The following is a 12,060-nucleotide window of genomic DNA, read 5'->3' on the forward strand; positions in this document are numbered from 1 at the left end:
TACTCAGCCTCTCCCTATAGCTCAAATATTCCAACCCTGGCAACATCCTTGTAAATCTTTTCTGAACCTTTTCAAGTTTCACAACATCTTTCCGATAGGAAGGAGACCAGAATTGCACGCAATATTCCAACAGTGGCCTAACCAACGTCTCTATGTCCACAACATGACCTCCCAACTCCTGTACACAATACTCTGACCAATAAAGGAAAGCATTCCAAACGCCTTCTTCACTATCCTATCTACCTGCAGCCCTAATTTCAAGGAGCTATGAACCTGCACTCCAAGGTCTTTTGTTCAACAACACTCCCTAGTTCTTTACCATGAAGTGTACAAGTCCTGCTAAGATTTGCTTTCCCAATATGCAGTACATCGTATTTATCTAAGTTAAACTTCATCTGCCGCTCCTCAGCCCATTGGCCAATCTGATAAAGATCCCGTTGTAATCTGAGGTAACATTTTTCGCTGCCCACTACAACTCCAATTTTGGTGTCATCTGCAAACTTACTAACCATACCTCTTATGCTCACATCCAAATCATTTACATAAATGATGAGAAGTCATGAACCCAGCATCAATCCTTGTGGCACTCCACTGATCACAGGCCTCCAGTCTGAAAAAAACCTTCCACCACCACTCTCTATCTTCTACCTTCGATTCACTTCAAATGTCTAGTTCTTCCTGTATTTCATGAGATCTAACCTTGCTAACCAATCTACCATGGGGAACCTTGTCAAACGCTTTACTGAAGTCCATATAGATCATGTTCACCTCTCTGCCCACATCTAGCCTCTTTGTTACTTCTTCAAAAAACTCAAGCACGTTCATGAGACATGTTTTCCCACGCACAAAGCCATGCTGACTATCTCTAATCAGTCTTAGCCTTTCCAAATACATGTAAATCCTTTCCTTCAGGACCCCCTCCAACAACTTGCCCACCACCGACATCAGGCTCACTGGCTTCCCATTCCCTGGCTTGTCCTCACCACCTTTCTGAAATAGTGGTACCTCGTTAGCCCATCTCCAGTCTTCCAACACCACACCTGTGACTATTGATGATACAAATATCTCAGCAAGAGGCCCAGCAATCACTTCTCTAGCTTCCCACAGAGCTCTAGGGTACACCTGATCAGGTCCTGGGGATTTATCCCCATTTATGTGTTTCAAGACATCCAGCACTTCCTCCTTTGTAAGATGGACATTATTCAAGATGTCACCTCTATTTCCCTACATTCTATACTTCCCATGTCCTTCTCCACAGTAAACAGTGATGCAAAATACTCGATTAATGTCTCCCCCAACTCCTGTGACTCTACACAAAGGCCGCCTTGCTGATTGTGAGGGCCCTATTCTTTCCCTAGTTACCTTTCGTCCTTGATGTATTTGTATAAGTCCTTTATATTCTTCTTAACCCTATTTGTCAAAGCAATCGCATGTCCCCGTTTAGCCCTCCTGATCTCCCTCTTAAGTATACTCTTGCTGCCTTTATACTCTTCTAAGGATTCACTCGATCTCTCCTGTCTATACCTGATATTTGCTTCCTTCCTTTTCTTAATCAAACCCTCAATTTCACTAGTCACCCAGCATTCCCTTCACTTACCAGCCTTTCCTTTCACCCTGACAGGAATATACTTTCTCTGGACTCTTGTTATCTCATTTCTGAAGGCTTCCCATTTTCCAGCCGCCCCTTTACCTGTGAACATCTGCACCCAATCAGCTTTTGAAAGTTCTTGCCTAATACTATTAAAATGAGCCTTTCTCCAATTTAGAACTTCAATTTTTAAATCTGGTCTATCCTTTTCCATTACTGTTTTAAAACTAATAGAATTATGGTCGCTGGCCCCAAAGTGCTGCCCCACTGACACCTCAGTCACCTGCCCTGCCTTATTTCCCAAGAGTAGGTCAAGTTTGTACCTTCTCTAGTAGATACATCCACATATGGAATCAGAAAACTTTCTTGTACACACTTAACAAATTCCTTTCCATCTAAACTCTTAACACTATGGCAGTCTCGGTCTATGTTTGGCAAGTTAAAATCCCCTATCATAACCACCCTATTATTCTTACAGATACTTGACATCTCCTTACAAATTTGTATCTCAATTTCCTGCTGAATATTCAGGGGTCTATAATACAATCCCAATAAGGAGATTATCGCTTTCTTATTTCTCAATCCTACCCAAATAATTTCCCTGGATGTATCTCCGAAAAACATCCTCCCTGAGTACAGCTGTAATGCTATCCCTTATCAAACCCCCACCCCAGCCCACACCAACAACCCCCCTCCCCCCTTCTCTTGCCCCCCTTTCTGTCCTTCCTGTAGCATTTGTATCCTGGAACTTTAAGCTACCAGTCCTGTCCATTCCTGAGCCACGTTTCTGTAATTGCTCTGATATCCCAGTCCCATGTTCCTAACCATGCCCTGAGTTCATCAGCCTTCCTTGTTAGGCCTTTTGCATTGAAATAAATGCAGTTTAATTTATCCTGATGAAGGGCTTTCACCCGAAACTTTGATTTTCCTGCTCATTGGATTTTACTTGACCTGCTGTGCTTTTCCAGCGCCACACCCTTGAGTTTAATTTATCAGTCTTACCTTGTTCTCTGCTTTGTCCCTGCCTGCCCTGACTATTTGACTCACTTCTTTTATCAACTGTACCAGTCTCAGATTGATCTCTTTCCTCACTATCTCCCTGGGTCCCATCCCCCCACTTTCTTAGTTTAAATCTTCCTGAGCTGCTCTAGCAAATCTCCCTGCCAGTGTATTATTCCCCTTCCAATTCAGGAGCAATCCGTCCTTCTTGTACAGGTCATTTCTACCCCAGAAGAGATTCCAATGATCCAACAATGTGAATCCTTCTCCCATACACTAGCTCTTCAACCACGCATTCATCTGCTCTGTCCTCCTCTCCCTACTCTCACTAGCTCATAGCACCAGGAGTAATCCACATATTACTACCCTCGAGGACCACCTTTTTAAATTCCTGCCAAACTTTCCATATTCTCCCTTCAGCATCTCATCCTTTTCCCAACCTACATTGGTTCTGATGTGTACAATGACTTCCTGCTGGTCCTTCTCCCCCTTGAGGACATTCTGCACCCTCTCTGAGACATCCTTCAAATTGGTGCCAGGGAGACAACACATCATTCTGATTTTTCGCTGCTGGCCGCAGAATCGTCTGTCTATGCCACTGACTAGAGAGTCCCTCAACATAATTGGTGGCTTGGAACCCGACATACCCCTCATTATATTATAGCCAGTCTCAATACCAGAAACTTGGCTGTTCACACTGCATTCCCTTGAGAATCCATCACCCCTTACATTATCCAAAACAGCATACTTGTTTGAAATGGGGATAGTCACAGAAGATTCCTGCACTACCTACCTACCTCTCTTACCTTTCCTGGAGTAAACCCATCAATGTGACTGCATATGTGACTTTTCTCCCTTCTTATAACTGCCATCCATCACAAACCCTGGCTCTTGTAAATTCCTCATTGCCTGTAACTGTCACTCCAACCATTCCATTCGATCTGATATGATTCGCAACCAATGACATTTATTGCAGATATAAACCTCAGCAACACATAAACTCTCCCTAAGCTCCCACATCTGATAAAATGAACATATCACTCTACTAAAGGCCATTTTTGCTCCTTCCAATCTGCAGACCCAGAAAATAGCACCGTCTTACTGCTCCCAGCTAACACAATATTTAAGGCTTATATTTCTAACATTTAATCAAGAGACATATCTCAGTAAAATATATAATCAAGAAAGAATCCACTCTACTCACTACTGTAGATTTACAGCAAGGTTACACTTAAAATTATACACTTATCTGTTTCTGTGTTGCGACCTCTCTCAAACAGGTTCCTCCAAGATCAAATTCTATTTCGTACTTTATCCTCTGGCAATCTTCGTCATGATCCACAGCTTCCTAATCTTTGCGACATCTGCAAATTTCTGAACAAAAGACCCTCTATGTTCTCCATTAGTCATTTATATGCAGATCAGAGGCAACAGGAGTCCCAACATGGATCCCTGTGGAATATCAGTGGTCACAAATCTCCACTCAGAAAAGCACTTTTCCACTACTAATCTCTGTCTTCTATGACTGAACCAATTCTGTATTCATCTCAACAGCTCATTGCGGATCCCATGTGACAGCACCATCTGTATCAGCCAGTCATGACAGACCTTGTCAAAGGCCTTAGTAAAATCCCTACAAACAACATCCACTGCCATGCCCACATCAATCCTCTTTGTTACTTCCTCAAACAGCTCAGGTTTGTGAGACACAAGTACCCCTGCACAAAGCCATGCTGCCTATCACTAAGAAATCCATATTTTCCAAATGTGCGTAAATCCTGGCCCAAAGAATCTTCACCAATAATTTCCTTGCCACTGATGTAAGCGCACCAGTCTGGAATTTCCCATGTTCTCACCATTTTCGTTTCTTAAACAAAGGAACAACACTAACTATTTTCCTCTAACACCTCTCCTGCCACTAAAACGGATCCAAAAGTTTTGTATCAGGCCTCAGTAACTTCCTCCTTAACTTCCCTCAGTATTCTGGGACAGATACCACCAGGTGTTGGGGGTGTGTCCAACTTAGCATTTTTCCACACACAGCACTTTCTACCTCCTCCATGTTCCTCAATGTATCCAACTGCCATTCCAACCAATCCATATGGTCTGAAAGCAGCTGCAGTTAGACACACTTCCTGAGGATGTTCAAAACTGTCTCTGATTTACCACATTCCGCAGGAGAAATGTCCTACCTCGCTGACGCTTCCACTAATTTACAGCCAATGAGGTGGTCCCCAGTGTTAGATTCTCATCAAAGAATATTAAATGCACTATTCTCTAACCAAGTTTATTGTAAATCCCAGTATTGTATGGCTCAAATATTCACTGAAATCCCACTGCTATAAAACATGGTGAGTATTGTTGTGATTTAACCACGACCAAGTGGATCTCATTGACTATGAAATCCCTGATTGGGGCATTCAACCTGAGCCAAACAGGTAGCCCAGTCTGACAGATATAAACAGGAGATTCTGAAGGTCTCCCTCAGTCCAGAGACTGTCTTTGAGATGGCTAGTCACAGCCCATGTACAGTGCACATGTAAATAAAGGGTAAGTTGGTGACAGGATACCAGCCTCTGTGCAATTATTTCAACAATGAAACTAAAGTTAAGAGAATCACCTGACCACTACTGACCAATCAGGAGCCCTTCTGTCCAAATTGTCCCTTTGCAACGTGTGATGTGACAAAGTACAGCTCCCAAGTCAGCAGCTGTCCCTTCACTGTTATCATGGTGATCCATTCAACAACAACAGTTTTCTTTCTATAAATGTGTTGGAAGGCACCCAGACACTTAATGAGGAACTCAGTTGTTGACCCAAGTTGACCTCATAGATTGTGAAAGAGGAACTGGTCAGTTCAACTGCAATATGAAGCAAGAAGTGGCAGAAAAAACTGGGAGTCAACTGATTCAAATACCTTTCCTGACAGACAATGTCTGAACAGTGAGAATTCACCCACCAGAAACAGCTGGAATGATGAATACAATTATGTTTTTCATTCTTATCTTTGTGTCAAGTAAGTCTCCTTTCAGATCTCGATCTTTAGTATAATTAAAAAGTTCATTTGCAATCAGAGCTGAGAAAGACCAGAAGTGTTTAAATGTTACAGTCACCAGTTGGTTTGTTAGGGATAAGTTACTGACAAGTTGTTTGGAAAGTTGGTATTGTGATTGAGGTCAGTCTGCTCCCCCAGCATCACCCGCCTGGTTTTGTTTCTCTCTGTGGGATCCCACTGAACCTGAATGTTTCTGTCCTGTCCCTCAAACCAGAGTTCCTCGTCAGTGCTAACACAGTAACTGCAAGTTTGTCTTTGAAGTAATGAAGGCTCTACAATTGGGCAGCTTAACCCACCCAAAGTCCTTCAGAGAAGGGAGGGCTGTGGTACAATGGGATTGTTCATGGTCACGTCATCCAGAGACCCAGGCTCAAGTCACACAATGGAGGATGGAGAGACCTGAACTTCACAAATCTGGATATCTATCAGACCCTTTAGGGAAGGAAATCTGCCGACTGACATGTCATTGCAGACTCACAGCGATGTGGTTGATGCACGACTGCTTTTGAAATTCAGAATATACTCAGCTCAGGGATAACTAAAGAGGAGAAGCTTGGATGCCAGTGGTAGCCACATGCCAGGGAAAGAATTTATGAAATAATATTTCAAAATGTAAACTTTAACGCAGCATCCATTGGGTCCACTGAATCCAGTATCATGCCTCCTTCACTCGATGCCCAAGTGCAGACTGAGAAACGATGGCTAATGGTTGAGAAAGCAATTTCAGATTTGATCAAAGAAAATATTTTAAAAAGTCAATATTTTCCCGAATGCCATGAACAAACCAGGGGCTGGGTTTTCCAGTCCCACATTGAGCAAGTGCACAGTGGGGGCATCAAACAGAAAGTGGGTGTGGCCAGGAGGTTCCACTTCCCCCAGGCCCATCCCAACACCCACAACTTTCTTCGCAATAACAAATGGGCAAACTGGGAAAACCAGTGAAAAGGGAGGGAGGAATTCCTCCCCACTGAGCTTCGTTCATCTTCCCTACATCAAAGATCAGTGTAGATAGAGAACATAAATCAGTTGTAAGGTGATAAGTCTCCCCATGAAGCACTGATCGAGGGGAATCTGGCCCCAGAGGTAATCACAGGCTGATCATTCAGGAATATTGGGGCAAAAACTCAATGTACACTATAATGTGTGTGACAGGATCGGTGAATGTGACTCAATACAAGGAACTCAGTGTTGAAAATCGAGTTTGGGATCGCAAATTATAAGGGAGATTGCTATAATCATGAAATAGGAGTTCTTATTTGATTAAATATTTCCTGTCCTGATTCTCATACACATATCAATGATCGCTCATTGCTATACTCCAATAGGTTCACATCAATTAACTGGGCCCAAGGAGGTTCGTGGAGAAGTTGGAGGTTCAGTCACTGTCGACTGTCGCTATGATCAGAAATACAATGAGCATAAGAAACAATGGTGTAAGGGTTGTGTCTTCATTACCTGTTCTGTTATTGTTTCGACTGATAATCCACAAAAACAAGGTGTATCATTGACCGATAACAAAACACGCGGGATATTTTCAGTAACCATGGATAACCTGAGGAAGAGTGATGAAGGATTATACTGGTGTGAGATAGAAGTAACTTTGCTAAACATAAGGGATTCCGTCAAATTAAAAGTTTTTGAAGGTAAGATGATCATGTCTTTCTACTCTGTCTACCCTGCCCAAGATTAAACATTTGAAATGAGAGATAACCCTAGCTCTGCTCTGACAGTGACCCCCTGACAAATTCTGAGCTCCCCACAGGGGTGGTCACTCCTTTACTGAAAGTGCCTGAAATCTGGGAATACTTTCCATGGTGACAGGAACCGGGAGAATGTCACACTGTGTACAGCACACAGCCCTGCCAAATCCCCGATGGCTCACCAGCCTTTCTTTCCATTTCTCCCGGGTGACCATGGCTCCAGTGTGGAGTCTGGCTCAGTTAGTACCCTCGTGACAGCTCTGCACACAGCAGGACAGAGGGTGGTCTTTTACCCACAAAGGCCATTGGGTCATTGACTTATTGAAAAGGATGGATCACGATTAGTGATGGCCATTCGTGTGTCTGCAAGGAGAGTTAGAATATAAAACCCGAGCCTGAAGCAGCCCCAATAGCAAGGTCAACTATTGCTGCAGGGATAGATGGGCACCGGGAGAATGTCACACTGTGTACAGCACACAGCTCTGCCAAATCCCCGATGGCTCACCAGCCTTTCCTTCCATTTCTCCCGGGTGACCATGGCTCCAGTGTGGAGTCTGGCTCAGTTAGTACCCTCGTGACAGCTCTGCACACAGCAGGACAGAGGGTGGTCTTTTACACGCAATTATTGAAAAGGATGGGATCACGGATAGTGATGGCCATTTGTGAGGAGAATCAGAATATAAAATCTGAGCCAGAAGCAGCCCCAATAGCAAGGTCAACTATTGCTGCAGGGATATGGTGGTGGGGGGTGCCTCCATGCGTCTCAGAGTGACTGTAATGGAGTGTCCATTGCAAGGCGCTGGTGTTTATCTCAGTGGGTTCCCTACACAACAGTTCACTCTCCTGATGTCATATGATTTCATATGATTTCATACGGATTGTGATGTCCACAAACCTGGTCATGTTGTTGGTTTAAATATCTACTGGTTACTCAGGATCGTGATGCTGGTAATATCCCACAGCAATGGGAAAGTTTTGGTCTTCCTTCCTGTTACCTTGCCTGCGATTTTTCAAACTTCTCCACCTCCCAGCCCAAATCTAGGAGACTCATAAAATCAAACCCATTGTTACCATGCCAATTCCTGTGGTGTCACTGTCTGATCTATTTATATTATTAATATCATTTGTTTTCAGTTTGAGTTTGGGTTTTACTTTGACTTTTGGACAGTCCTGTGAAGTTCTTCCATGAAGCAGGTTGTATAGACCAATGCTCCGGAGAACAGAAGGATGTAGTGGAACTAGATTACCTCAGAGTAAAGAGTTGGCGGTGTGCGTCCCAGACCAATGGCTTTAGGCTAAACCCATGAAGAGATGTTGGAAAGCTGAGTGTTTTTAAACTCAGGTGTCTAATAGCTCCAGGAACAAGCTATCAGCACTTCCAGTCTGTCAGTTAAAATCACTTGTGGCATAATCATATTGAGGTGTGAGAGACAGGGCCTGTGAGAGTAGTGTACAGGTGGTGTTTTAGTGACTGTACAAGGTGTGCTTTGATACTGTATGAAAGCTGTAACTTTTCTTTTCAATTTAAAAAGGAAAGATTTGGGATTCGTGGTTACTGCATACTTTAACCTCTTTCAATTTGTGTTATAAGCAGATAGTTTGGTTTATTCTATTTCATCATCATTTAGTTTGTTAATAAATTTCAACTTACAGTGTAAACAAAATCTGCAGCATTTCAGTGTGTGATCACATCATTAAAATCAAAACAAAATAAATTATGATCTCTGAAGCCAGCTTTCAGTCTGGGATCTGACTTGTCCTGTAATAACATGAACTGGGTTCATAGCACAGCCCCATTGCCAGTCGATCACTTTGTGATCACATCTTCAACTCACCCACACAGGACGGGCTAAAACCAGAGTTATTGCTGCATTTGGTGCTGTAATCTCTCAGCCCACATTCAGTTTGCGTGTATTTTGTTGCACTTGCCTCCAATGTACCTTGTTGTGCGCTGTCTAACCATGCTCATGCAATCACTTCCTTTAACACTAAACTGGAACGATCTGGTCATTTGTAACGCAAACAATTCAATGTGAAAATGTAATGTTAAGAAACAATTAATTATGACATTTTAAGTGGTTCCATTAATGGAAGTAAACTGCATGGGGAAATTGATTTCAACAACTTCATCAAATTGCTCCTTTACAGCGCCGACAGTCCGTGGCTGTAAGTATTCGAGACAAACACGCCATTGTCCTGATAGACTGACTGCGTCAATACAGAACTCCATTCAGAGCAAAAAGTGGAAACTTCCTAACCTGGAGGAGGTGGGAGGAATAGTGAGGGGGTCAAATTGATTGGGCGAGGGTAAACAGTTCAGATTCTCACTGGCAGAATAAAGTGTTGTGAGGAACTTGTCTGACCACAAAAGGTAGGGCAAATCTCACAGTTACCGACATCAGAAAGCTTCAAGTTATCTGTTAGTATCTCAGAAAGTGATCCTTTTCAATTAATTATATTTGCCATTCGGAAGGGTTCAAGCGGTATGGTGGTACAGCCCATACCTCTCAGCCACAAGACCCAAGTTTATTAGGAAAATATCTACTTGTCAACAGAAAAAGTGTTTCAATCTCTTAGCATGCAGCTCATTTGATAAGATTCCATGTGGGAAATTGATAGCACAGGGAAGGGCACATGGAAACCAAGAAAATTCAACAAATTGGATCCACAATTACTGAGTGGGAGAGATTTCTTTTCTGACTGGAAGTCTGTGTACTGTGAAGTTTAACAGAGTTCAGCATTTACTCTTTGTGGCTTATATAAATGATACCAACTTGTATGGAGATCAGAATCCAGAGTCAGTTTTGATAGAGATAAGAAATAAAGAAAAGAGGGCTTTTGTTGGTATAGGTTGTAAGCCCCTAAGTGTAACCACACTACATGTTGGACTATACAGACTAAACATAATGGGCGCCGGTCAAAATGATATGACTATAATTGTGGTGATATTTTACCTTTGATATAGATGACATGGCTGAAGGGACTGAATGTATAATTGCTAAATTTACTCGTGTTTTAAATGATTTGTAGTAAGGTAACTGCAAAGAAGACATAAAGAATACGTATAGGGAGACAGGGATGAGTTCAGTGTACAGGAAAATCTTTGGCAAATAGACTGTCATGTAGAATAATGTGTCTGCATTCCCAATTCAAGGAACAATAGAAAAGCAGCAGCATATTCCCATGGAGAAAGCTTGCCAGATTCTGAGGTTCAGAGAGATTGAGGATGTCCTGGGATATGAATCATGAAAAGTTGGAATATGGAGCCAACAGGTGATTATGAATTGAATGATGTGATTTGTTAGAAAGGAAGTGGAATATATAAGGAGGGATGGTTTGCAACAGTTGTAAGGAATATTGCTGAGACCACAGCTGGATTATTGGATACAGTTTTCATCTCCCTATTTAATAAAAGATACAAATGGGTTACAAGCCATTCAGAGATCGCGAACTCGACTGATACCTATCATGGGGAAGCTCAAAACCTCAAGCACTTTTAAAGTTGCCTGGAAAAGCAGCAAATAACCCATGTGGAAATGATTTAACCAGTGTTAGAACAATGGCTCTTGGGGCTTAGTTTATACTTGTCAAAACAATGCTTGGTTGGTCTGCAGATTTTTGTTTCCCATTGGAAATCTGAGATTGGCTGAATCAAATAAAGTTTTGATCCAAAATAATTGTTTTTAATTTAATTGTTATTTTATAACCATGACCTCATACAAATGTGACATTGAACTGAGGTGTGAGAGGCAGCAGCTGAAAGTCTCCTCACTCAGCCACAGTGTGTTCTATTGTACAGTCCGGAACATGAGATGGATTGACATGGCTGTACACGTAGGAAATGGAACCCCACTCCCCCCACCACGACTCCAGGAAAGTTAAACACATTCAGAGGGTAAAGTCAGAAGACATATGACACCAGGTTATAGTCCAACATGTTTATTTGAAATCACAACCGTTCGGAGCCCTGACTCTTCGTCAGGTGACGTGTGACTTCTGACATTATCCACCCCAGTTCAACACTGGCACCTCCCCAACATGGCTACCAATTTCAGAGGAAGAAATTATGGGAAGTAAATCCTTACCATTTAAACAGGCATCTCCACCCACACACTCAGCTGTGGGTTTTGACAAGTATCTCTTGAAATGCCAGACCTTTGAATGATGCTCAATTCATTCACCTTCATCAATTCCAATGCTTTAAGTTCATTTCTTACTCTATTCTCCAGCCAAACAACTAAAGGATCAACTGAAATGTCAGCCACAGAACAAGAATGCAACAGAACTCCACTTGAAGATGGGTCAGAAGATTCATTAAATCATGCAAGAAAGTCCAAAGTATTTCACCATGTATTTAGAAGTTAGTCTGTAATGTTCTGATTATTCACACTTGAATACAATCTGAAAGGCTTTGTAAACAATAGAATTTACTTCTCGATATTTTTATAATTGAGTTTTGGGAGGGCACTGTCTGTCTGAACATTGTACAGCTCACGGCATGGCAGCTCAGTGGTTAGCACTACTACCTCACAGCGTCAAGGACCTGAGTTCAATTCCTGCCTCGGGTACTGACTGTGTGGAGTTTGCACATTTCCCCCGTGTCTGCGTGGGTTTCCTCCGGGCACTCCGGTTTCTTCCCTCAGTCCAAAGATGTGCAGGCCAGGTGAATTGGCCATGTCAAATTGACCATAGTGTTACATGCATTGGTCAGGGAAAAT

At 42.5% G+C, this 12,060-nt stretch overlaps 1 protein-coding gene across 2 annotated transcripts; it reads left to right on the forward strand.

Moving 5' to 3' along the window:
• Positions 1 to 5,443: 5,443 nt before the first annotated feature.
• On the forward strand, positions 5,444 to 11,839 carry LOC122563084 (CMRF35-like molecule 5). Of its 2 annotated transcripts, none has more exons than XM_043716495.1 (3): positions 5,444 to 5,603; positions 6,968 to 7,285; positions 11,572 to 11,839. In XM_043716495.1, exons 1-3 carry the CDS (start codon positions 5,561 to 5,563, stop codon positions 11,658 to 11,660), a joined length of 450 nt encoding a protein of 149 aa, XP_043572430.1. In that variant the 5' UTR covers positions 5,444 to 5,560; the 3' UTR covers positions 11,661 to 11,839. The 2 variants fall into 2 exon arrangements, with proteins under 2 accessions (XP_043572430.1, XP_043572431.1); XM_043716496.1 differs by having other exon boundaries at positions 6,968 to 7,075.
• Positions 11,840 to 12,060: the final 221 nt, after the last annotated feature.

Source organism: Chiloscyllium plagiosum, chromosome 26 (genome assembly GCF_004010195.1).
Source record: "Chiloscyllium plagiosum isolate BGI_BamShark_2017 chromosome 26, ASM401019v2, whole genome shotgun sequence".
Taxonomy (NCBI): domain Eukaryota; kingdom Metazoa; phylum Chordata; class Chondrichthyes; order Orectolobiformes; family Hemiscylliidae; genus Chiloscyllium; species Chiloscyllium plagiosum.

Coding starts and splice junctions, on each gene's coding strand:
- LOC122563084 (XM_043716495.1), top strand. CDS start 5,561: ATGATGAATACAATTATGTTTTTCATTCTTATCTTTGTGTCAA. Junction 5,604..6,967: donor CATTCTTATCTTTGTGTCAA/GTAAGTCTCCTT, acceptor ATACTCCAATAG/GTTCACATCAATTAACTGGG. Junction 7,286..11,571: donor CAAATTAAAAGTTTTTGAAG/GTAAGATGATCA, acceptor TCTATTCTCCAG/CCAAACAACTAAAGGATCAA.